The sequence below is a fragment of the Nipponia nippon genome, unplaced genomic scaffold (genome assembly GCF_047370975.1).
Source record: "Nipponia nippon isolate SJK-2023a ecotype South Korea unplaced genomic scaffold, ASM4737097v1 scaffold_3, whole genome shotgun sequence".
NCBI lineage: Eukaryota > Metazoa > Chordata > Aves > Pelecaniformes > Threskiornithidae > Nipponia > Nipponia nippon.
The window spans coordinates 3777288-3804602 of NW_028262347.1; the positions used below are offsets into that span (position 1 = coordinate 3777288).

General features: G+C 45.3%; 1 protein-coding gene across 1 annotated transcript in view; it reads left to right on the top strand.

The window, feature by feature from the left end:
• The window catches only part of PLXNA4 (plexin A4), a 459725-nt gene extending 433934 nt beyond the window's left edge, over positions 1 to 25791 (top strand). Inside the window, exons 28-32 of the mRNA XM_087766199.1 lie at positions 630 to 820; positions 4552 to 4721; positions 7361 to 7573; positions 17883 to 18033; positions 18778 to 25791. Of these exons, the coding sequence (XP_087622325.1) occupies positions 630 to 820; positions 4552 to 4721; positions 7361 to 7573; positions 17883 to 18033; positions 18778 to 18873 (821 nt within the window). The 3' untranslated portion in view covers positions 18874 to 25791. The remainder of the gene's footprint in view (positions 1 to 629; positions 821 to 4551; positions 4722 to 7360; positions 7574 to 17882; positions 18034 to 18777) is intronic.
• The last annotated feature ends 1524 nt before the right edge of the window (positions 25792 to 27315 follow it).

The window sequence follows — 27315 nt, forward strand, 5'->3', positions numbered from 1 at the left end:
CAGAGGTGTTCCAGCCCCCTTATCATTTTTGTGGCCCTCCTCTGGACCCTCTCCAACAGGTCCATGTCCTTCTTGTACTGAGGACTGCAGAGCTCGACCTGCTGGCCACACTTCTTTTGATGCAGCCCAGGATACAGTTGGCTTTCTGGGATGGACGAGCACATTGCTGGCGCATGTCTAGCTTTTTGTCTATCAGTACCCCCAAGTCCTTCTCGGCAGGGCTGCTCTCAATCCCTTCACCCCCCAGCCTGTATTGATACTGGCGATTGCCCTGACTTTGTTACAAAGTGATTGATGGAAGTTTATTTAGTACTAATGTGGAAATGCTGAGCTTGTGAGAACAGGAATATCAGCCTTCCCACTTTGGAGACCCAAACTAACGTCACCCCAGGGTGGACTCACTAGCTGTGATTGTCTCAGCCCCACACCAGAATCTGTATGAGCATGCACTCCATATACTGAATGGGAGAGGTACTTGCTACCGAACCCAGACAGAAAATATCTTCTTCTTGCCTGTCTGATGAAAAAATTCTATTAGGTGACATGTCATTAGCATATTTCCTTGGTGAAACCCATTAATCCCAATACGAGTGCTACTAGGGCTGAGACACATGCATCTCTCTTTGCAGAAAACATGATCCGTTACACAGGCAGCCCGGATAGCCTCCGTTCCCGCACCCCCATGATCACCCCTGACCTTGAAAGTGGAGTCAAGATGTGGCACTTGGTGAAGAACCATGAGCACGGTGACCAAAAAGAGGGTGACCGTGGCAGCAAGATGGTTTCTGAGATCTACCTGACGAGGCTACTTGCAACCAAGGTACATGGTGGGTGGTGGGGAAGAGGGTGAGAAATGGGTTTTTAAAGGAACTGCAGTGGAACTTTTTTCCTACAAGAAATGAGAGACTGCTCAAAGGATGCCAAAGGGGGATAAAGTGAGAAGCAAAATAGAGCAAGAAGAGTGCTCCAAGCATGGAGGGAAGGAGCTTGAATTTAGAAAGCAGAGTCAGAAAAGGGACATTGGCGAGCAACGAGGAGTAAAGAACCCAGGGCCATGAGACTGGGAGAGAAAGTCAGCACAGGGGCAGGTGTGTGTTGGGGCTGTTGATTATACTGGCTTGTAGTTTGTACCAAAATTGAGCAAATGAAGAGTCAGGGGTTCCAAGATCAGGTTCCAAGGATGTGTCACACCTCACAGTCTGAAATGGGCTCCTCTGCCACAAAACCCTGAGTTTTGTGCTACAAGTTCTTCTTCTCCACCATTCCCCTGGGCCTATAAAGACTCTTGTGCTGATGAATTGGCAGGGCGTTGACAGTGATGTGGCTAATAGGTGGCCAGCTCCAAGGAAAGCAAGCAGAGTTAGATGCCCATCTCCACTGAGACTTGGAAAGCTCAGGGTCTCCAAAGAGAAAATACAGATTAAGTCAGGTGGAGGCAGAGCAGGGACATCCTGAACTGAATCTCCAGACACATCTCACACATCACCGCTGGCCCATGGCAGGTCTCTGCAGAGAGGGCAAGGACTGCCCGTGCTGTGAATACTTGCTCCCAGGGGTGATGCAGATCCAAGTCCTCCTTTATGTTGTGATCTGGCTGGTTGTGCTTTCCCAAACATTTATTGGGTGTTGGGAAGCTGGTAAGATCCCATCTGCTCAATCCATACTCCCCCAAATGCTAGAAACCTACATGAAATCATACATGGGTGCCTGCCAGAGCCTGCAAAACTTCTGTAGCGGGGCAGTATGTGAGTGTTTAGCATAACTGGGGATGCAGCACCATGGGGAGGACACTTGCACAAGTGGAGATCACTCAAGCTGACAGGTCTAAAACTTCCTGCAGTGGACTTTGTTTCCACGACAGCAACAGATAGTGGCTTAATTGCCACTGTCACTCACCACCATGTTGTCCCTTCCCTGTGAAGGACATGGCCAGTTCTTGCTGCAGCTGGCTTGCTCTGGGGTTGACAAAAGCTCTCAGACCTTTCACCTTCTTTCGTCTCTAACTGAGACTATCTTCCACCTAACTCACTTGTAAAGAGCATGGGTAAAAGCAGTTGTCTGAGCTTACATTTATTTACTCTTCCACCCTATGGATAATGGTCTCCTTGGAGAAGCCTGCACTAATGAGGCCGCAACAATCTTCTTTTGCACCCCAGCAGGGACTAGGGCAGGTGGGGAGGAAGGCAGTATAATCAGAGAAAGGCTCCCTTTGCAGTTCTGCCACCCTTTTGCAGCACAGAGCATCTTTGTGCCCAAATCTCTCTAGCATGAGAATTATCTCAATGCATCCCAGAAGTGGAAACTGTAGGATAGCTGTGGCTCAGGTGTGGCTGATTATGGTGCTATCTCACCCTGTTCTGAGTGATCAAATAGCCCAATCTTGCTCCCTTCTCTGAAAGTTTGACTATTATAATTTCTTGTCAGGGTGTTAATAGGCACAAACACAATTTCATGTGTTCATGCAAACACCATCCAAGTTTGCCTATCAGACAGGTATCTATAACATGCTTATGTTCTACCATACAGTTTTACCTGAACATTTGTTCCTCAACTCATTTTGCCACTGGTGTCTGACTCTACCAGCATCCTCACTCAGGCTGTTTATGTTGCAGTGGGATTTGGAGATAAAGTGGCTTTGTCCTTAGCCCTTGGTACATGCCCAGCTCCCTGGCATCAAGATACTTTTACGGATCACACAACGTAAAAAGAAAATGATGCTCCCCAGGGCCCAGGCCCCAGCTGGTGTAAACCAGCAAGCATTGGACCGGTGCTGATTTACGCTGTCTGGGGATACGTCCCCTACCCTGCCACTGAATTGCTTTTGCTTTCTGTTCCAGATCACAAACTCAACACTTGTTTTTTGGTTTTGTTTTGTTTTGGTTTTTTTTGTGGAGATGGCTTGAAAGCAGCTGTGAAACTTGCACAGCAACAGAGAGAGTAGAAAGGCTGGGGCTTTATTGTTTCCCCTCTTGGGCTGAACAATTTTCTTTTCTCATCATGACCATTTGAGGGAGGGAAAGAGAGCAATTGCTAGTAATACAATCCCAGGGAATATTTAGTTAAGCTGACAATGACTTTTATTCCAGTAAATCCCTGACCTCTGAGACCTAGAGTCTCTTGCGTAAAAGCCTCAGAGGTTTTCTTTGTGTTTGTGTGGGTGAGCATGTAGAGAACTAATTCCCTCCAGAAACTGAACCTGAGGGCAGCTCTTCCATGTCAGACCAACAAGATTTCCCCTCAGGGGCCCTTTCTGAGTCAGACATGTGCTGCAGGGTTTTATTCACCCTGTAGGAGTTCACACAAGCAAAAGGTACCTCTGTTTGTTTCCCGAAGGATAAATAGTGGTGAATCAGCAAGAGACACCAGCTTTCTAATTAAGTATTTGTTAGCACTATGTAAACTTGAGCCTCGCTGGTGGAACCTGGTGCTTCATTTGTAGTAAGAATTTCTTTCATTGGTCTGCAGAGAAAGGGGAGGAGTTTATTTTTCAGAAGAGGAAATCTTGCATATCAAGAAACGTTTGTTAGAGATTTGATTGCTTTTTGGTTATTTTAGCAGCTGTATGGTTTGTTCACATATAACCGCCTATGAAGCTCTGGTGGCAGAGCAGAGGTTCAAATGTGGGCTAGAGTTCTCCATTCAGCAGGGAAAGCGTGCCTTGCTTGGTTTGCCCCCAAACCCAGCCTGCCTGGTCACCCTCTGATATTCCAGCTCCTCACCTTCTTGCTAAAGGTCAACTGTCCTCACTGGCTTGTCCAGGGTGTTTTGCCAAGCACAGGATATGGGATTCTCCTCCCAGAGGAGCATAAATAGACCTCTGCAGTCTCTGCAGCGGATATTACTGAGGTCTGCAGAGCAGTATCTGACACATCCATGCATTGCTTCTAGGGTTTGCCTCAGTCCCATGCCAATGGGTAGTAAAAAATGAGGAGGTCTCTTGGGGATTAAGTTTAAGTTTGTGTTATTTATTATACTACTCACACATATAAAACATCCATCTCTCTGCAGGCACTCTTGTCCCATTTGTCTCAATGACACCTTCTGCTCTGCTCTACAGTCATCTGACTTCTATTCCCAGCTTAAGAATTGGCCCTGGATGAAAGCCAGCATAGAAAATGGCTAATTTTTGTCTCATACATGCACTAAAGCAGTTGACCGTCAAACTCAGAGGAGAGCAAGTTCAGTGGGAACATATCCGGTCCTCTCCATCACCATATACCTGAGATGGGGCAAGGTATTCCACCACAGCTCAGCCACTCTCCCTGGCGGGGAGTGCTAGTAGCAGAGAGGACAGGTAGCATCTTGACCTACTCCATTTAGCTGCTAACCAGATGTAGTGGATATTGTGAAGATGCACATGCCTGCTTAAAGACCTCTGTATTGAAATTTCCAACTCATGTCACATTTAACAGATATTAGATGGCTCCCACTATTCAATATCACTTTTGGGCCTGATTCACAGACATACTCTGTTTTCAGTGGGGTACCAAAATTCAATATCCTCTTCCCACTTGGTATCTCACATTCTTCTCTCCTTCCTTCTCTCAACAGGGCACCCTCCAGAAATTTGTAGATGACCTCTTTGAGACCATTTTCAGTACTGCTCACCGTGGCAGTGCACTTCCCCTGGCTATCAAATACATGTTTGACTTCTTGGATGAGCAGGCTGACAAGCACAACATCCATGACCCCCACGTGCGGCACACCTGGAAGAGCAATTGGTGAGTGAGACACCCCAGTACCAGGTCCTGGACTGGAAGGAGAGAAGAGGGACGTGTGGTTTGGGATCTGGCTGCTGGGGAAGCTGAGGAGCCTGGCGTGGGGTTCAGAGCACCAGGCTCAGTCTTCCCAAGCCTACGGGGAAGTCAGAATATCCCAGAATCCAAAGGATGCACTCAAGGATGGAGCGCTTTGGCTAAACAGGTCCCAGTTTGCCCTGTATTACATAGGGATGGCAGTATTTCTGAGGGACCTCATGAGGATATAGAAGGAAAAATAGTGAAATATTTAACTGCTGCAGTGAACAGGCCCATAGGAATGTCTAGGGAGGCATGGGAGAGGATTCAGCACCCCTGTCCTCATCTAGACTGGGTGTTTGAATTCCTACTGTAGTCAGAGGGGGGCTAGAGCTCCATTTGTTTGCCCACACATAGGTATCTAGTGCCATCTGAGATATTTCAAGGTATCCCAGACATCCACAGGGGATGTGCAGCACCCACAGGAGACTTGTACCCTCCTGGACTAGCAGCTGGAGGCCAGGAGAGCATCTCAAATGGTACTAAGCACTTAAAGGGTCTGTAGCTGGGTGTGAGTCACCTTTGGAGTGAGTGACAAAGTCTGACATCAGTCCACTGCTCTAGCTGCCAGATAGCAGCCCCTCTTCATACGTGTAATGGGACAGTGGGGAAAAGCCAGGATCGGTGGAGAGAAAAGATCTCTGCAGCTCCTCTCCGCTGAGTCTCCCTGTTGGAAAAAGTTCCCTGGGGAATTGCTTCCTCCCCTTCTCCTGTGCAAATACAGGGACTATAAAAGGAACAGCAGAGGAGAGCCACGGGGCTCCCAGCTCATGCATTTTTTCCTTTTACCAGCCATGCTGATGGCAGATCGTCACAGCGCAATGACATAAAAAAAGAAACCCCATGCACCAAAGAGGCTTTCAACTAATGAAACATTAGCATATTATTAACATTATCTGCGGCACTAATCTAAGGCTGATTGCAGCCACTCAGACTAAATGAGCAGGAGGTTTATTTAAGGGGGGAGGAGGGAAGGCAGAGTGTGTGTGTATGTGGGAAAAGGGGCAGTATGAAGAAATCTGTTCAATCAGATTAAATTAACTCAAAGTCACATCACGGGCTTCATTATTCCCAGCTAGGGACATCATCCCCCCAGCCCCTCCCCGCACCCGTACACACACTCAGGCACACATACATGTACTCTCTGCTCATCCTCACTGTGGCTGTTTGCTATCCAAACACCTGCAGAAGTTCTGCACGGTTCACTCATCCACCTCATCCCCTAAAAGATGAATCCTCCATTCCCAGCCTAAAATATTTCCCTCCCACAACTCCTATCAGCTCTCATTGCTAGCATCTCCTGCTTCTCCTAACTTCTGTCCCTTCCTCTATGGAGGTTGCTTGGCTGATAGGATTACCTGTGTGAGGTTTTCCTTATATTTGCTCTGTGATTTTGATGGTTCAGGAGAATATATAGTGGTTTAGGAAAACGTGCTGTCATCTCTGAGTCCGGACATGCTAAACTGCCTGCTGTTACCCGAAATGTATCGGACTTGGAGATGAATTTTTTTATGGTGCTGTGAACACATGGGGGTAACAAGCAGATGGAAGGAACTGGGGAGTTTAGCCTGAACATCAGGTGAATTTGTTAAGCTGAAGAATAACCTCCTACTGGGAAGGTGCAGACACTGAAGGCAGACTTAACAGTCTACCTGACAGAGACACAAGAGTTTGACTCTGTGATCAGTGACACATCTGAACTCTTAGGCCACAATCATATGAATGCATTTAGTCTGACAAAAAGGCTTGAGGCAGAAGCTGGAGGTAGATACCTCAGGGCATCTCATACAAATGAACTGCTCTTTTGAGAAAAAAGTCAGGGAAAAAAGGGCTTTGGATTGCAATTGGAATAGCATTTCCTTGGTTAGGGCAGATATATTTTCATTTCAAAGGTTGCAACGCTTGTTTGCCAGTTCCTTTTTTTCCTTGAGGCAACAGGGTTTTCCCTGTCATGTAAGGACTGCTTCATGCCCAATGTGCTGGGATCATATGCAGGCTTGGGCTTGAGCTGTGAAGCGTGACAGTACATGGTGTCCGCAGCACACAGTGCATGCCATTAACACCCCTAGTCTCAACCTGGGAGCTCTGTCTACCTCTCTTCCCATGGGGTTGCTATGGGGGCTAAAAGCCAAGTCCCTCAATGACAAATGTTCACCATAATTTTTGTGGATGCAATGCCTATCCTTGTCTGATGAAGCAGCCAAGAAGTGCAACTTTACATTGCAACCTAACATAAAGAAGTTAGGAGTCATCTTCATCACCTCAATTATAATCCCATTAATTTATGTGCAACTTCAATAAGATGGCATTGACTTTAAGACTGACAAAATCTGGCTTGTAATGATAACAGGGAAAAAAGCCACTCCCAAGGTGACTCCACTGCTGTCCCTAGAGTCTGTAGGGAAGGAATTTTTTTGTATATCAAAGCTTATCCCAGAATCTTTATCTTCACACCATGATTTTTGATACCCATTCACCATTTACCATTGTAACCTCACACAATAAAGCCTGTGAACCATGCACTGACTGACTCACCTCTTCCACCCCTCCCACCCCTCTTGCAGCCTGCCGTTACGGTTCTGGGTTAACATGATCAAGAACCCACAGTTCGTCTTCGACATCCACAAGAACAGCATCACAGATGCCTGCCTCTCTGTAGTGGCTCAGACTTTCATGGACTCTTGTTCGACCTCAGAACACCGTCTGGGCAAAGACTCACCCTCCAACAAGCTCCTGTACGCCAAGGACATCCCCAGCTACAAGAACTGGGTGGAAAGGTGAGTTTTAGCTCTTGGTAGGAATGACATATGCAAGTGATACAATGAGGCCCTGCTTCATGGATGGAGGTAGGAGGCATAATCAGTATTGCTTTTGGTAGCTGCTTCCAGGCTTTTTTTCTTTGGTTATTGCCTAAGTAGAAAGCTCCACGTTAGCCTTTTATTCCCACATGTCTTGCAGCAGAGATGGAAATTTAATTAGAGGTATGAACTGAAGGTGTTTGCCATCATTGTTTCTCTTGAGGAGAAACGGTTGAGAAGCAATAGAGGGAGGAAGGAAGGGGAGGTGATGTGTTTGAGCCCTGTGAAGTACGCGGGCTTCTAAGTCTTTCCACACAGACCAGAAGTGATTTGCTGTTCTCAGCATCATTGTGACAGTCCCCACACTGCCTAGATCCCAAGGGTCATACAATTATATCTCTTTATTTCGAGTCCAGTAGCTTTCCTTGGAGGATCTTCTGTGCTTTGAATGAGATGCCATAAGATTGACAGGCTGGTGACTGAAGCTCTGCAGGTATTTTCTGAAAGGTCAGAGGTCTTTCCAAACATTTTATCCACATCTGCAAGACCTGTAGCTGTAGTGTTCAAACTACTGAATTGCAGGTCAATACCTGGCAAAGCTACTCTACAGGGAATACAACCAAGACAACTATTCCTTCAGTTTCTCTAAGATTTTCCACAGGACAAGCAAATAGCACATCTTGCACTCCATTCAGCAGGAGCCTGTCTGCTGGAGCAAGCCTTGCAGAAGTTGATCTGTGCTTTGTTTTCCAATATGCTATGCTTGCCTGGTGTTATTGACAGATTTGGGAACTGCACAGATGGAGAATGATTACTACTCTGTAAATACAAGGATGGGTTTATCTTGCAGATCATTCCTGTACAATACCATCAGTTTTAAGCAATGATCTGCCTGGATTACTTCAGGGGCACTATCTAAAATTGATACCACGGCGTGCAGGTTATATGAGACGTCTACCAATGTAGGCACACTGCACTGTAAACCACTGTCTTTCCTTTGGTGGGGATGATTTTCTATCATCCTGTGAAAGGAAAGCATGGCTGATCAAAGAGCTCTGTCTTCTAGCTGGCATGCGGTGACATTTTTTACAATAATGCTGCCATTGGTCTCTGATTTGTCTGGACAATTATTTTTAGATGTGGTTAAACACTTCTGCAAATGTCGTTTCTAGGCAACCTGTAAGGCTCTTACAAGCTACCTTGCTTAATTATGACCTACTTCTGGTACTGTGTCCAAGTTTCTTAGTATGTATTGAGGTTGATTGCTGGATTGACCTGGATAGGGGGAAAGAGGTGTTTGAGATTCATTTAGAAATCAGGTTTGCACCAACAGTGACCCAAAGGTGTCATACTCTAGTGATGCTTTAGCAACTTTGCATGTAGTGGGTCGTTGGTTTCTGTGGACAAATACTTTGTTTTACATATGACCTTGGTTGATTTTTTATCTTTGGAGATGGTACATTTGAGTGACAAACTGAGGTATGTAGGTGGAGAACAGGGTATTTCCTCATGCTACACCTTTTTTTTCTGCATAAACAGAAGGCTGCAGTTTCCATTTTGTTTTTCCAGTATTGATTTCACTTTACAACTCTTTGGAGCTAAATCCTGTTGCCCAGTGATCTTCAGCGATAGGTGCTGCATTTCCCTGGAATTTTTCCTGAACAAGTCGGTTTGCAAACGAGTACATAACACCTCCTGCTGCTAGTAAACAGCGCTGGATTTCTGTGCCCAGCATGTGCTGGGTTGTTATCTGCACTGATGTCTGACAACTTGAACTGAAGCCCAAGGGGAGGCTGCAGGTTTTGGAATATGGTTAGAGCTTCTGCCCTGCTTATATTTTTGTGTGTCAGTTCCACTGACTCAAGGCAGGGGCACCTGGATGCTGTGGTAGATCAAAGAAAAAACATATCAAGGATGAACAAAATATAATTTCAATTCTACCCTGAATTCCTTTCCTCCATTCTGCAACTGTACTTTGAGGGAGTTATTCCAAATCCAAAGGCTTCCAGTACTGGTTGGAGCTATTTCTGTAGTCGGTATCAGCTGGAGATGGCATCCTTCAAGACCACTAGACTTCTTCAAAGAGCAAATCATAAGATAAAAAGATTTTCAGCTGGGATGTTTAAGAAGCAGTTGAGTAAATCAGAAGGACCTGAAATCAAATTAACTTCTTTTTGATGAAGAAGAATCTATAAGAGGGCAATTAGGCAGTGGTAGATTGTAACCCTACTTGAAGGCACTCTGGAGTAAAGACAGGCTCCTGTCTTTTAACAGGTTTGTTGAAATGGTAGCTCAGCTGGATTACTCCCAAGCCTTCCCTTTACAACTCCCGGTTTCTCAGTGTGGAGTGTGTCTTTAGGACTCACAAACTGCAAAGCACGGAATGACCTTGGCACAAAGAAGCAGGCATGGGTGAAAGTACATGCCTCCAATCCTTCAAAGATTAGTTTTCTACCTCTTTAGAGTGTAAATGTACATTGGGAAGGGAATAGCTACAGATTCTGGCCTGATCAATGGTCTACCTCCACCTCGTAGTCAACTGGGAGTTTGATTTCAACAGTCCTTTTTTAACACTGTTGGAAGCAGAGGTAGACTCTGCCTGCTGAAACAAACCCACTGAGAAATCCTGACTTTTGGGAAAACCAGGTTCAGCATTCAAATTACACATCCAGGGGTCTTTCACTGTGAAAACACACGGCTAAAAAGTATCTAGGTGAGGCCACATCTTGGGTTTCCTGCGGCAGAAGATGAGGCCTGACTGAAGCAGGAGAACTAACCCAGGAAATGGGGACAGATTATTTGGCTTTTGTTGAAGCCATGAAGAGTCAGACTAGTTCTAAAACAAGGTGGAGGCTTTTCAATTATCATTATCTGAGTCTACTGAAAAAAGAGGAAGAGAATGGGAACGGTAGACTAGATTCTCATCTGACTTCTGTTAATAAAACTCCATAGGCTTTGCTGAATTTACATTAGAGCAGCTTCAGATCTGCATCTTTTCAAGTTTACTTCAAATGTCCCCTTTGAGCCTAGAAATCTGGAGAACTTGGGAGCATTTGATGCAATCCCCAAGCAATACAAAGGGGAGCCTGTTCTAATTGGGACTGTCTCATTAGCATTCAACACCACACTGAAAAGATGACAAAGGGCTGTGGCTGACCTTTCATTTCTCTCCATGCTGCCAAGCTTATGATAACACTTGTTTGAACTTCATTAACACCGTTTAATTGCCTGCATCACAATCAATACAATGTTTCCCTACCAAAGCCTGTCATGGAGGCAGGGATGTGGGAAACTGAAAAGGGGCAGAGCACAAAAAGCAGAAGCCAAAGAGCTTTTCCATTGCACACTGGTGCCCAAAATACCTGCAGTGTTGCAAGGAGAGGAACTGGTGCTTTTTTCTCATCCCTGCAGGGACTTGATCTCCTTTTGGCTACTTATTGTGCATTAAAAATAGCCCCTCAAAGAAAAGGTGAAAGTCAATGGAGACATTGTAAATATACTTAACACCTTGAGAATCTTCCAATGAAGACCATTCAAAATAGGCTTGCCAAGTTTGGGACTAAAGGAGGTTTAAAGTGACATGATCTGTGGGATTCAGCACTACAATATCTACCGTTTATTATGCTAACCTGGGTACAAACACGACCTGACCTAGCTGTTGGTACCCAGGTCCTTGGTCCATGATCTCATCTATTTCCTTTTCCTGAAGCAACTATGATTTGCATGGCATAAGCCTTTAGATGTCAAGGTCTTAAGCGTAATAGAAAATTCTGTGGGAGTATGTTTGGAGTATGCAGAATGCATAGTCTGTCCCCATTCGGGATCTAACCTACCTCACTTGTCAGCCTGCGGTTCCAGGACTCTGTAGTCAATAGATGGTCTCTTCCAGTGCAGTGCTTGTGATGTCTGTTGGCCACTTTGCAGCTAATTTTAGAAAGAAAGACACATTGGACTAGTTTAGTACAATAAAGATTATAAGCTGCATGCACCCTAACATTGTAAGTTATTGAGGGTTTAAACAGAAACATCAGGGTGACTCCAAGGGCTTTAAAAGAGACCATCAAAAAACAGGTGCAAATTCTGTCTCTGCTTTAAAAAATGCAGTCTTCTGTGTCTCCTTTCCCTTTCAGAAAGAAGGCTCAAGATATAGCATACCAAGGGTTAAGGTAAGGGGGTGTTGTCAGTACAGATAATAAAAAACGGTGCTGAAAGGGGCCTCAGGAGGTCAGCCCAACCAGCTCCTGCCTAAAGGATCAGCTCTGTCTAAAGCCTTCCTGACAGATGCTTGTCTACTCCTTTCTTAAAGGCCTCCAATGACAGAGCCTCTGCTCTCCTCAGGTAATCCGTTCCTGTGCTTCCCTGTCCTTCCCATCAGAGTGTTTTCCCTGATGGCCAGCCAAAATCTCCCTGGCTGTAGTTAAAGCCCATGACGTCTCATCGCATCCCCAGGGACATGGGTTACAGCTCATTCCTTGCCTCTCTGCTGCAGCTTTTGGTGTATCTGAAGACTGTTCACTTGTCTTTCTTCACCTTTAGTCTCCAAAAAGCTCCTGATATTTTCTCATTGCAGTAACATGCTGCTCTTACATAGTGCAGTTTTCAGCAGGCAAGATGAAAATGTGTCTAAACACAGAGGGTACAACCTCAGACCCACACATCCTCTGCACTGAGACGATGCTGGACGGTATCTTTTCCCAGAGAAACTACCTGTTCACCGATTCACTCTTCAGCCATTGACTCAGTGCTGCCCGCCCATTCTCTACCACTTATTCTGCAGGAAAAGTCATACATATGCAAAATAAAATCATTGCCCTAGCTAGGGGATGCATGCACAGACAGAATCATTCCCTCAAGCTCTTCAAGGCAAATCTCTGGAAGAGCTGTCAGATCTTCAGCTAACTTTGGGGCTGGTACCTTTTGCTTAGCTGTCATGCTGTTACTGCCAAAGTTCAATCAGTGTCCAACATCCTGGCCTTGAACCTCTCTCCAAAATAAGATCATTCTGGGCTAACAGAGTCTTGTGGCTGCCTGTAGCTGAATCAGCACAAATACAAACTTTGCAGCTCAGATGTTTCCCAGGAAACTAAAACTGCCATGCCGTGTCAACAGAAGAACTGACAGCATGTCCTTGCATTGCTTCACTTCATCCCATAAAAGAGCTGGCCGCTAGGTTATTCCCAAGCTTTCCTTCTACTCTGCTTTGCTGTAGCAGTCCCCCATATCCCTTTCATCCATCTCTTCCTCCTTCAGTGGTCTGGATACAGCCGGCTATTGCATAACCCTAATTATGTTATTGCTGTAATTGCGTCTGCTGTCTGCAGCACATGGATTTGTTACAAGCTTTTCATATGCTAAAATGATTATTAATGAGTGCAGTCCCAACCCAGCAACGGCACAACAACAGCCATGACAAAAAGATCTTTTGGAAGGCAATTAGCTCCATGCTAAGCTGCCTAAACCACAGCAGTGCTGGGAAATTTCAGGAAGCACTGGCAACATGGCTTTTCTCTTCTCTTTTGATGAGTTAATGAGTTACTGTGTGGCAGCAGGCACAGTCATTCTTGTGAAACAGCTCCACTAAGGAGCCTTTCCTGGTTGGTACCAAAGGCAAGAGCATTTACCCCTGGCTCAACAGAGGGCAAGATGTATTACTGGGTCACTGTTGTATTGCTTTCCTTACAAAAACAAAACAAAACAAAACAAAACCAATCAAAACAAACACAAGCCAGGGAAAGAGGAGGATGTGAAAGCAACAAGAACAATTTTTTTAGAATAAGAGGGAACACTACTATATACTGGTGCATCCAAAGTCCTTCCCCATACAATAGTGGCAACGGATGGTCTCATGGGCTCTCCTGTTCAAGCCAGCCTGGGGTGAGTTGCTGTGCTAATGATACCTATGAAGTCACATCCTATGGTCTAGTAATCCTCACATCCTCCATTTGAGTTTCTGATGTGCTTGAGTGAGGGATTTAAACAAATTTCTGATCATAGAATCACAGAATCATTAAGGTTGGAAAAGCCCCTTAAGACCATCGAGTCCAACCGTTAACCTATCACTGCCAAGTCCATCACTAAATCATGTCCTCGAGCACCACATCTACCCTTCTTCTAAATACCTCCAGGGATGGAGACTCAACCACTTCCCTGGGCAGCCTGTTCCAATGCCTGACTACCCTTTCAGTGAAGAAGTTTTTCCTAATGTCTAACCTAAACTTCCCCTGGCGCAGTTTGAGGCCGTTTCCTCTCATCCTATCCCTTGTTACTAGGAAGAAGAGACCGACCCCCACCTGGCTACAACCTCCTTTCAGGTAGTTGTAGAGAGCAATAAGGTCTCCCCTCAGCCTCCTCTTCTCCAGACTAAACATCCCTCAGCCGCTCCTCGTAAGACTTATTCTCTGGACCCTTCACCAACTTCGTTGCCCTTCTTTGGACATGCTCTAGTACCTTGATGTCCTTCTTGTAGTGAGGGGCCCAAAACTGAACACAGCACTCGAGGTGCAGCCTCACCAGTGCCAAGTACAGGGGCACTATCACCTCCCTGGTCCTGCTGGCCACACTATTCCTGATACAATGATGTATCATGATGTCTAATGACCAAGTTTCCTGCCATAGCGGAGAATGAGCAGCCTTGAGGTAAGAACTGTCTCCTCCTGTGGAAACTCAAGCACATAAGAAAGGATCTTTTGATGTGCACCTAAGGATCTCCTGGAAGTAGCTGGAAAAGGATCCACTGGAGATAACCAAAACTGGAGTACAGAAGAAGGAGCAAATCTGAAGCACCAGGCCAGTGAGTGGTGCACATCTGAACGAGTAGTCACCATCTTCTACTTTGGACTCTCAGTCATGAACCTTTGGAGGCAGACTAAGCTAGATTTGCTGCTTTGCTACCTTTCTGTCTCATTCAGAGGGAATCTGGCTTAGTCTCACTTTCCCAACCTCCTGCTGGCTAATGCAGCCTCTGGGGGTATGGAAGTGTGAGTCAATGATCTGCCCATGTCTCAGGCGAGATCTGGTGACTCTCAGCTTAGGGATGCTCAGAGGAACAGCGTGGTGAAGGAGCATCTCACTCCCCCTGCATTGGTTCACAGTTCAGCTATGGTGTAAGTGAGAGCTGTCAGCTGCAGGGGCGAAGGGAAGCGGCACACAGGCAGTGTTGCAAATGCTGGCAGTGAAAATGTACCCAGGACCTCTGGGGTTCGGTGACAGCTTCATGGCGGTTTTGAAGACATTAGGGGTATGCAAATGGCAGAGAGGCCCTAAGTACCTCTGAGGATCTGGGCTCAAATAGAAGGTAAATAAAGACTCAGCAGGGATGTTGTCATCTCCCCGCTAGAATGCTTTAATATACACATTCGTAATTTCTTTAGATAGCACAATGATGGCTTCATTAGAAACACTTCTGAATAAATAAGTCATTTGGCCATGGCAGAGTTCTGATGGAAGGATATTATATGTCTTCTCCCTGTACCAGCAGCTAGGTTTGATTATTGGAACATGCTTTTTTTTTTTTTTTTTCCTTCTTTTTCTTTTATTTTTCCTGCAAAACACACTTCTACAATATCTTAGTTTTCAGCCTTAATGGGAAATGACTGCTCAGGCGTACAATGGCCAGGGAATTGAGACCGGGGGAGACCAGGACACTTTGGTGTGGCAGTGGGTGATGGCCTGTGAACCCAGCACACTGAGATCACAGCTTGAGAGTCTGTCATGGCTGGAGAGGCCTCCAAGCCCTGAAACTCAGATTCTTGCATCCTGTCCTTCGCTCCAGGGAGCATTGCGTGTTGTTTTTCGTTGTTCAGATGAGTCACAGGAGCATTATGCTGCTAGGAAAATATCTCTGCAGGGCTGGAAAGGGATTGGGGAGCTTTCAGACCCTTGTGAGTCACAGACCCAGGAGAGCATTGCTACCAGGTGAAAGGGAGACAGCAGAAACTCGGAGAAGCAGATGATATGTGTGTCTGTGTTTCACTTTTTAGAAGTGCCCCATCCTTGCACCCACTATCCTGCCACCATCTGAAGACTACCCAAACCAGGGAGGAAAAGGAGCATTTCAACTGCTTGTCAGAGCCAGACTGGCAAATACAACACAGTACCTCTGCTTTCCTCCACCGGCCTAATTTATTTTTGCTGTGATGTAATCCTCTTCACTTTTCATTTCGCCCAGCAGGAAGGTGCCTATGCAGTATTCATGAGGAGCTGGGCTCTTCTCCATGGGCTCTTCTTAGGCTCCATAAATCAATGCATTTCACTGCATTGCAGGCTGTTTTTCCCCACAAGTTTATGAACTGTGCTGCTTGCACATGGATGTAGTTTTCTCTGGGTGCCAAAGCACACCTTGTTTTTGGCCATAAGACTCCTTGTTTCTCAACAATGTGCTTTGGCTCTGAGGAGTCTGCAATAGCATTCTCATGGATGCCACCAGTCCCTCACGCTTTCTCTTGTCAGAAGTGCATGCAGCACAGGTCTGATTTTGTCTATCTGCTGATGCTGAGACTTGTTTGAGGTCTAGAAATATTTATTCATCCTGCTCATCATTTTCTCCTGGAGGTAGCTCTGCAGGAGAGGTCCTCATGATGTTTACAGATGGCTCCTTCCCTTGTCAACTGTTCAGGTCCACTCGGGGGTTGGGGATTAGGCAAAGTATAAAGCAAAATCAAGCCCAGACCAGTCATCGGTGGAGTACTGGGAGTGAGCAATATTTAGACCATGGGACTGAGCTAGACCAGGACTTTTGGCTGGTCCTGAGCCCAGAAGACAATATGCTAGGACTCCAGGGAGAGTAATGTTGTGCATACTGGAAGTTGCAGTATAGTTAATGAGGTTTGCATGAGATTTTATGATGAGCCAGAGTCTAGCTCTGGAAGGAGCCAGGCTGGAAGACTATGCACAGAGCTGGAAGAGGGACCTCTGCCTCCTATGCTTTTCTCTTCCAAGGGTTACATCAACCCCACTCTGCAAAACCAGGATAGCAACTGAGACCAACCCATTGCAATAAATCAGGATGGGAGTGCAGGAGACAAAATCAGACAGCAAAACTGGAGCCTTCTGATGCGGAGGGGTTTCCTTCCAGTTCTGTTGCACTGTGCTGTTTTTCATATGAGACTTCAGCAGCTGCTTGTCCCGCTCTGTCATAGAGAGTATTTTCCCACTTGTCTGTCTGAAGGATACTTATCATACAGCACTTCAGTGTCCAATTTCTCTGCAGTGGAAAACAGCCTCCATCTCAGCAGGTGTCTCAATGCTGTTTACAGGACACCTGTCAGCTCTTTTGGCTCCCCGTCCCCTCTGCCTCCTAATTATAAAATTGTGCATTGCCGCAGCTATGGGCTTTTTTTCTTTTTTTTTTTTTCCTTGTGCACAAAATGTCAAATTGCAGAAATTAAAAATGTAAATGATGGCGTCTAATTAACCAGTTGACAGCAGAGCACAGCTGCGAGTGACAGTGACTGATTACCTTCCGCAAACCTTGTCCTCCAAGACCTGCCTTACCCGGGGGACGAAGGACATCGAAAATAGCAACTTCCTTAAAGAGACATTGCTCTGCTGATGAAGCCTGATGGGCAATGGTTCTAGGGGCTCCATATCTTACAGTAAAGTCCCAGTCCTCTTGAGCTCAAGGGGAATGTCGTTGATTCCTAAGGGAAGCAGATTTTCCCCAGTCAGAGTGAGGATGGGGGTGTTTTGAAGCCTGTTGCCACAAACTGTGACATCAGGCCAGCTTAAAATTTGGGGCAAAAGGGAGATGTTGAGCATCAGAGGAGTTGCTGGGATAGATTGGATTCAGTGTGGGAGGTGGATGATGTTAGCAGTCGATGCAGATGAACTAGTGTGAATGGTGCAAGAAAGCATGCAAAGATTTTTTTGTCTATGGGAGCGAAGTCCTGAGCTCTCAGTGGGCAGCGAGATCAGTGGGACTTGTCTGTGGGAATGGCGATAGTGCTCAAAGCCCTTGAAGGCCTGACAAAGGAATCCAGCATCAATAGGTACTGCCTACTTCTTTGGTGACATGGAGAAAGTTTACAGGATGCTCTTTGGGGTTTCAGTCTCAGAATAGCGTTGAGTGAATACAACACACGTCGGGTATCCAGGAATAGTGCTTCAGTAATTTCCACTTTTGGCTAAGTCATCTCCCTTGCTGTAGAAGAAGAGCATGACCAGGTATATCATTGACGCACTAGAAGAGCCCAAGAGTGCTAAGTGTGTCCTCTCTCCTTATTGTTGATGGTTTTCGTCTCTTGACTCCCTACTTCTCCCCTGAAGAAACATCTGTATTTCTCTCTCTCAGGTACTATTCAGACATCGCCAAAATGCCAGCAATCAGTGACCAGGACATGAATGCATACTTGGCTGAGCAGTCTCGCATGCATATGAACGAGTTCAACACTATGAGTGCGCTCTCAGAGATATACTCCTACGTTGGCAAGTACAGTGAGGAGGTAAGAGCCTTGGAGGGCAAAAAGCAGTTCTGCAGGACCATGGGACACCCTGCCCATTCCCAGGGCCCAGCATGTGTCACAGATACCTATCTTCATCCTGGCTAGGGAGTTGATGGATTTAAGGAATGAAAAGCAAGGCTGGGGTCTGGAAAGGGAGGGCCTGGGATTATTGGTCTCCCCAGTACTCTTTCATCTGGATCCCTGTTATTTTTGCCTCCTATTATTGGTCAATCAGATTTAGATGGCTTGCAGTAGTCCATGGTCAGATGTTAGCTTGCTACAGAGGAGCCCTATATAAGCTCTACATCACATGTCGCCAAAAGTTGTTTAAGCATATGTGCCCAGTGCCATTTTAGATATCCTAAAGCACCCGAGAATGGTCCAGCAAGCACGACACGGAACTTGAAGGTGACCAGCATGGTTCTGTGTGTTGAAGACCAAGTGAGATACCTTAAGGTATCTCAAGTGGCATGGCAAGGTGATGAATGAAGCTACCAAATAACTGATTTCCAAGATAAGAATCTATTTGATTGGTTGCAATGTAAGGTCTGCATTTAGTCAGATCTGTCTTAAACTGCCTGCCTGGTTCCCTGCTGACTGACCTGGTTTTCATGATCTAAACTAAGCCTGGGACCCACCTTAGGGAAAGCTGATCCTCATCTGCTGCTGTAAGATGCTGGACTTACTCCTTTTGGGCAAAAAAAAAATTAAATCCCTACAATTTCTTTCTCTCTGTTTTTCCAGATTCTCGGAGCCCTTGATCAAGACGACCAGGCTGGGAAACAGAAACTTGCCTACAAACTTGAACAAGTCATAACCCTCATGAGCATAGACAGCTGAGAACTGTCCTGCCAGGGACACCCTGGGAGGTATAAACCAAGTCGTGCCTCACTCAAGATCATCATCTTTACCAAGTGCAAGTTTTGATTGGCTGTAAGCAGAGTCGCCTGAACAACGCTCCTCTCTCTCTCTCATTTCTTTCTTTTTCAAAATCTATGGACAATGCAACAAAGCCCCAGGGGTTAAAAGAAAAGACTGCAGAGGAATCTTGGCTCTGGGGAAATCAAGACATTTGGGTGGAGCTCTCCTTTTCGCAGCTTCCCCTCTGCCTTTGCCCTAGAGAAAAACTATTACACACACAAAAAACCTACAAACCTTCCCCCAACATCACATCATCACTCTGCAGATGGAAAATTGGGAGGTCACCTCTGTCATGCTGCTTTAACTGCCCTCCTAGGGCTGTAGCCTCTGGAGTGGACATGGAAATGAACACAGTATTACTAAGAGTCTCCCCAAGGGGAAGGCAGCCTGCCTGCAGGGATCCTGGAAGGCAGGAACAAATTGAGATCCTCTCCTGCAGAGCCATTGCAACTCTATCTCTTGATAGTGACCCACTGGGAGAGGAACCCCAAGGCTCCCCGAAAAATGCCACAGCTCCATCCAGAATGGGACCATTGTGGCTCTTATCTGCCTAGGCAAACAGCAGTGTAGCTGCTCTCTTGGGGCAGGGGAAGGGTCAAGAGGGGAGGAGGAGACCAACACTCCCCCGCCCATGTGTTTCGTATGGTTATTCTCATTTTTCAAAGAAAGAGACCTGTGTCCCCCTCTGTCTTTTTCATTGTGTCCTGTTGGTTGTAGCACTGCGGCAAAATGTTCTCTCTGCTCAGTGGCATCCTGTTGGTGGTGGTTCTGTTCCTTCTGACAATGGACAGCACAGCATCTCCCTCATTCCCACCTCAGCTTGGGAAGCAAGAGCCACAAGTCTCATTTTGTTCCAGGCAAGGAGCTTGGCCTCAAAAAACGAACAGAGGGATTTTTTTTTAAAGCTGTTAGTTCTTTCCATTTTATTTCCTCAACTGGAACAAAGCTATTGTTTTCTCATGGTGGAATATCAGAAGGATACTGAAGGGCTTGCCATGAAGCAAGGTGGTGCATAGGACTGATGGTAAAACCTTCCTTCAGAGCCACTCCTAAGAGGAAATGTCATCACACATTTTGGAAGGAAATCTTGGAGGCAATCCAAATGAACCACTGCAAAATATTCTTCTACCTAGATACCCCCAGCCAAACTGCATGTCTTTTGGAGGTCTCTGAACCACTGTAAGCTCATCTGCCTTTTGGTGCCAACTCCTGGCCTTTCCTCTTCTCCATTTCTGGAACCAACAGTTGCTGCCTGGGAAGGATTTGCTGTCTCTTTGCACTTCCTGTCCCTTCAGAGATCACTGTCACCACAGGACAATTGTGGGTGATTACCCTGTCCTATGCTCTGCTCAGCTCCTTCGGAACAACATCTCAACCTGTTTCATGGCCAACCAAAGAGGAGTGAGCTACTGTATCTCTTCTGCATTTGGCTATTTTTTTCATGCAGTTGCCAGCCTGGATAATGCCATGGTTCAGCATAGTGGGAGACCCTAGGGGTCTGGAGAACCTTGCATCTTGAAGACAATGGAGGCAAGAGCTGGGTCTGCACTCATCTCACCAGAAATGAACAGAGCTCACTAGCAGATGGAGGAGTGGGCTGATGCCACAGAGAATCAGCCCATATCCATCTCACACCATCCTCAGAGCTACAGTACAGCCTGGATCTACTTTGCACCTGGAGGGAGGAAGGGGTAAAGACAGGGTGTGTAAATTGATTAGAGAATGAGTGCATTTGGTTTTATTCATGCCTCTTGCTTAGCAAACCAGAACCTCTTCAGAGTGACGGATCATGAGTGTGTCTAATGGGGGATGTGGTGCAAACAGGAGTCGGTCAGCAAGTGGGTTTTGTTCAGCCAAGCAGATACACATGTAGGCAAGTCTTTCTAAAATCATTTAAAGAACAGCAGTCCCAAACTGGATGTGTCTGTGGGGAGAATATCACAAGATTCATATTGAAACAGCAAACTTAGGGACACGTCTTGGTTTTAAAACCCCAGACATTTCTCTCTTGATTATAATTATTATTATTTTGTGCGTGTGTGTGTGTGTGTGTGTATCTGTGTGTGTGTGTGTGTTATTTCCTTTTTAATTTTGCTTGCTTTCTGTTCAATTGCTGAGCTGATGGACTCATCATGCACCTTATGGACATCTCAGCATTTTTAAGAGGCCTGCGCATTGGGAATGATTTGGGTTTGGTTGGTTCTGCCATGGTTTTGTTGATCCATTTAGTAATGTCAGCGCATGTTCCAGATTCATTGATTATGGCTGTGAAAGTGGGGTGGAAGTCCCACCAGAGCCAGTGGTAAGAAAATTACAACAACAACACAAACACAATATTTTTTATAAGTACATAAAAAAGGAAAATTAAAAAAAAAAAAAGGAAGAAACCAAAGGTTTTGACAAACAAAGTGCCACAAAAGATAAATATGGACCCTATTGTCATGCCTTGTACTCACAGCTGGATGGTAGGAGTCTAAGGACAAATAGCTGGCTTGAAGGGAAGTGGTTATGAGTGATGGGCTATACTGCCTGGACATGCACACATGAAAGGAAGAAGAAGCTGTTTATAAGAAAAAAGTATCAAAGTGAACTGGTGTAATCCTGCACTGTTATTGAAGTCAGAGGAACACCACAGGGGAAATTTGAGACTCACCCTGTTTCTTTTTGATGTTTTCAGGGCTGTGTTTTTGTTTTATTATGGTTGTTTTCCATTGTTATTATTTTATTTCTTCTTGCTGGTACGGAGTTTCTCATCTGTAATATATATATATTTTTCAAGAAAAACTTGAACACTTCATAGACACTGAGAATGAAACACTTAGGGGAAATGGGAAGCACCATGAGATTGGTGTCTTAACCCTTCCCAACTTCCCATTTAGGCATTTCCATTTTCTCTCCACCCTCTTCTTTTCCCCATCCCCAGGATTTGAAAGGAAAATATGTATTTTGCTTCTCTTTCATCTCCTTTTTTTTTAATTTTTCTTTTTGTTTTTCTTTATTTGGTGTTTGAGCTGGTTTTGGTTTTCGCTTGGAAAATGTGCCAGAATCGTGATGTAAATGCGTGGGCTTGCTCCCCTGTCCCCTTCAGTGCCCTCCCCATTTCCAAACACTGTCCCAGCATCCCCCAGTCTATGAGAGGTCTTGGCATCTTTCTTCCCAGCCTCACCTGTTGAGCTAACTATTTTTTAAGTGCATGTAAAATACAACTAAAAACAAAGACACAAGCAGAAGAATGAGCCCTGCTACAACATGGATGCGTTCTTTTCCTCTTCCTTTGATTTTTTTCCCCGTACCTCCCTTTCCACACTTGACAAAAAATGCCGAATAGGTGGTATTCCACACTGTTTTTCAAGCCACACGGAGAAAACTGGAGCCAAAGTCCCTAGAAGTCAATGGACAGGCTCCTAATATCCAGAATATGCCAGATGATAGGCTGATCTTTATGGGTATTTCTCAAACACTGCAATCAAGACAGTGAATGCTGACACTTGCAGCACTATCAGAAATGGGGAGAGGGAATTCATGAAGACTCTCTGTGGTTCTACTGAGAGAGCTAGGATTATTTCTTCACTGCAGAGTTTGCTCTGAACTTTACGCCTGGGTTAGAGAAACAAAAAGTGAACAGTGCCTCTGCAAACACATTGTGTCCTCCCTCTGAGTGTATTCACCTATCAATGACACAGTGATCTGAGACATAATCCATCACGTCATTGCTTTTGCAGACTGAACCTGCTGGTAAACACTGTTGTGAGAAAAGTTGTGTGTTATCTGGAAGAAGGTGTTAGAAATTGTTACTGCTTGAACAGACAGCACAGGAGAAATACCAAAAAGGAGAAATGCAGCCATGCAAGGGCACCTTCTTCTCCCAACATGCCCTAGTCCTTCTCTTCCCACTCTTGATTCTGTCCTGAACACATTTGAAGGTTTAGTCCAATCCAGCATACGCCAGCCTTGCTCCATTAGGTAAGGGGGCTATGCCAATTTTCTCATCTGTAGTTTCACCACTGTAGTTGTCTTCTCAGACCTCTTTGACACTGGAGACCATGAAAAATGTTATAACATGAAGAAGATTTACCAGCAGAATTTTGGTTGGTGTTTGTTTTAATTGAAAAGTGATTACCCAAGTTTCCAGACCTTGTGCCCACAGGGAGGTGTTTAGCGTGAAGGGAGAAAGACCAAGCAAATCACGTAATTGTCATCATTAATGCTGTTGAAAACTGATAGATATAGAGTGTTAAGAGTCCAGTGGCTACTCTCACTGTTGACTCAGCCAACACAAAGATTAGACATCCCTTCCACTTTTCCTAAAGGCCAGGATTCCTATGGTGTAACAACCCAAACACAAACCAGATAATATCAAGAAGAAAATTGTTTAAAAGTAAGCCAAAACACAAAATGTAGTTCAGTCCTTCCCCAAGGCTTTAATGAAGTGCTTTGGAAAGAGACACTATTATGTGGAAGACTTCCAAAGGAAGATTGGTAACCTGAAAGGACCGAGTCCCAGGGCTCTTCTTAGTGGGGCATACATTTGTGTCTCCACAAGGGACCCTCAAGTCCAAGGACCATCTCACACCAAAAAGAAAAGTCTGGGCTGCTGGAGATGACCAAAACTACTCTCTCACATCACCAAGGCATCAGTAAAACAAGCCATGCTTCACCGTTCCCAGCAGCCTGTAGAAGAATTGCTCATGAAGCAAATGTATCTGATAGAGTAGAGATGATATTGCATGGTGCTGTAAAAGGAATGAGAGAGAGGAAGAAAATTGGTCCTGCTTCCCAAACTCCTGGGGTAGGCTGTAGTGTGTAAGAGGTTTGCCCCTCCATAGAAATCTCTTGCTTTCTGCGGTAACCATTGCTGATGTGGTAAGATGCCATGACCAGATATGCACTTTGCTGGAACCCTATCAATCCCAACAAGGTGCTTTTAGTCCCTTTCCTCTCCTTGATTCAGCATTTAGCTGAAGAAGCCAGACAGAAAGCAGTGTACAAAAATGTGTATGTTGGCCCCATCAGGCTTGTGTTACTTTTGGGTGGCTCACCAAGAACTGCATCCAGGAATCCCAGTTTGCCTATCCCTCACCCTTGAATGAGGAAATCAGTATAAATATCCATCTCAAATCAGTGCTGTTGTATAAACTCCTCTGAGCATCTTGTAACCTTCTTTCCTGGGATGACATGAGGACCCCAGGAATGGATCTCTTTCTCCAAGCTAGGGAGCTATGATCATTTACACGACCATAGTAGATTGTGTTTCTGTATTGGCAGATGCCTTGCCATGACAGCTGTCAGGTGGAGAAGTATTGGCAAAGCCTCAGTGATGCCAGGACAATTTGCTGTGTGCACCTGATGAGCAGTACAAGAGTTGTCCCCCAGGGTAGGTGGAGGTCTTGGGATGTTCTAGCTCTTGCCATCCAAACTTGGTATGCTGTGGAGCAGGAACCTGATGAAGTGAGTGAAGCTCAATGTCACAGTGTAAACCCAAGCCTCCTGGCCATTCACAGCCTGAGTTTTCCTGCTTCGTACCCAATGCTGTTCCCATTTCAGAGTATTGTTGGGTTCATGGAGTCCTGCAGTTTTCCCTAACCTCTGCCACTGTGCAATGCCCCTTCCTCCAAAAAAGTTGTGTTGTCTTACAGGGGATAACCGCTTTGTGGAGAATACTTTGAAAACAGAGCTTGTCAACCATGTTTTATTTGGGATGGCTCAGTTCACTAAACTGTTAGAGAAGCACTCAAGGGGACACAGGCTTACAGCAACAAATTAATTTGTAGAAGGATGTCAAAAAAGAAAAAAAAAAAAAAGAAAAAAAGATTTACACTTGGAAAAAATAAAACCACCAAAAAAACCCCAGCAAGGATATAAAGCTGCTTAGTCTAATCAACCTGTCACGTGTGTGATTTCTGTTGTTGTCGTTGTTGTTGTTTGTTCATTGGCGCTTTTTTTTGTGTTAATCTTCTGTTCTAAAAACGGAGAGTTTACCTCAAGAAATTCTTTCTGCTTGGAAACAGATCACCTCAAAGACACTCACAGCAGAGAGCAGTGTTCAGGGAAGCTCAGTAAAGGGTACCTGCATGTAGAAAATGGGGAAAACCAGGACATTTAGATTCTTTCAGCATTCCTTTCTCTTGCTGGTGTGGTCTGGGGTCGTTCCTTGACTCTGAGGGCAGCATTTCCCAGTAGGAGAAGTTGCTGTTGACTTTCAGATAGACTGAGAGACAAGAGTCAGTTGGAGAACTCAAGGCACATGTCCAAGCTTGCAGTCCTTTCTGAAGTATCTTAAGGGAAACTTGGTGTTATTTAAAATTTTTATGCTGCTCTTTCTCCAGTCCCTGGAGAAAATCCACTTTCCAACCCAGAATGGGGTAAGGAAGCAGAGACATTAGGTGCTAGCTAAATGCTCCCAGTGTTTTCCCCAATGAATCATGACGAGAGGCAACTGGATTTTTTAACGTCACGAGACAGGCCCTTCCTAGTGTCTGACCCTGTGTCTTGGACATACACATGAGCCCAGAAATCTCATTCTCTGTTTTGCTAAAGCTTCCACCTTAAATACAAAATCAATGTAAAGACATATCCTTTCACTACAGTGTTACTAACAGCCTCAAAGAGATGTCAAGACAGCATTAGAAAGGAGGTTGGGATCCTTTTTCTTAGGTTGTTGTTGTTGTTGGTTTGATTTTCTTTTGAATTGATCCTAGTTAAAAAATAAATAAAATCTATACTATTTAAATTGGAATCCCGTTGTTACTTGGTAAAGGCAAAGCTTCTGTACCTTTGTTATAATTAATTGTATACCTGTGTATGTAAATATAAGGCATTCCTATTTTGCAGTCCAGAACAAAAAAGAAAAAAAACCTATTTGTAATATAGAATAAAGTTTATTAAAAAAAATAAAGAAATAAAAATGCCCCAGGCTGTGATTGCTGCTTCCTGTGGCCAAGCAGAGCCAGAGAGAGGGAATTCAAGTGAAAGGGAAGCATGAGACTGGAGACCATGGAAGTGCTCAAAGCAAGTCCACTTCACATCTACACCGTAGGAGCCCTCTCCCAAGTTCAGGTTCTCCCACCATCCACAGGACGTGCTCTAGAGTTTCCTTAGTGTTCTAGAGAGTCAGCACACATTGACATTTTGGACTTGGCTTCATACTCATGCCTATGGGCTGGACTGGTGAAGTGTGGTGGGAAGTGGATCCCAGCTGAACAAACCCCAGCTATGCATTCAGAGAGGGCGAAGGCTCAGGGATCAGCATACTTATACCAACAAAAGACTATGAAAAGCTTTCTTTCACCAATTCACCCTTTTCTTTCTTCCTTCCTTCCTTCCTTCCTTCCTTCCTTTGGTCCTTCCTTCCCACCTCCCGTCTCTCTCTTTTCCTCTCTTTCTTAATTTCTCTCTCACAAAAGAACCCATTTATTAGGTTGTTTGATTTTTTTTTTTTTTTGAGAGGTGGGATCCAGACAGGTTATTCCTTCCCATCTGCCTTTGGGTTGTCATTAGCTGTGCATTTTGAAGATGTGTGACTGGCTCATGAATTCAGGGATGCTATTAAAGGAACCATATCCTATGGCTCTTGAAAGTCCTCAGTGGGAACCAGCCTTTGACTCACTGGTCATTACAGTAGAGTAGCAATCATCACACTGGGTTTCAAACCTGGAAGAGTCATAGGTACTCTTAGGTGGACAAGCGCCCGCTTGCTTCTCTGTCCCCAGGATGTCATGCCAGGCCTGAGGCTACTGCTGGGGCAAGCCTTGCTTGCAGCACTAGTGGTTGGCCATGCAAATAGGGAGGAATCACCTGTCCTCGGCATCTATATCCTTGGCTGGAGGCAGATGATGGATGTCTCTCCAAGGCAGAGGGAAGGATCAACTGCCTGTGGGCAGATCTGCAGCCCCCTTGCTGCCAGGTGTGGTCTCTCTTCTCTGCATATATGTTCAAAGCTGAAGACGTTCCCCAGGCTGAGAAATGCAGCCTCCCTCCTTCCCCTGCCTCCTACCCCTGCTCTCCTCCCAAGAAGGAGCAAGCTGAGGGACACTCCAGTTTCTAAATAGCTTAGCTTAAAGCAAGAGGGGAAAATCCATTTTCCCTTTCCTATGTCTGTTTCCCAGCCACTGTGCTCCCCTTATCTTGTGGTTATTATCTTATGATACTGTCTTTTGAATGGCTGTTGCAAAGAGTAAATCTTTAATGAAGGAGGTCAGATTCCCTGGGACAGATGGCAGGCTTGGCCAAGCCTGGGCTGGATTTGCACTGCCATGACACAGGTCTGCACAGTTTAACATATCAGCCTCATCATGTACCCCAAAGGACAGGAAACTTGACCTGAGACACCTCAGCTGAAGGCAAACTGAAGGTAAAAGATTC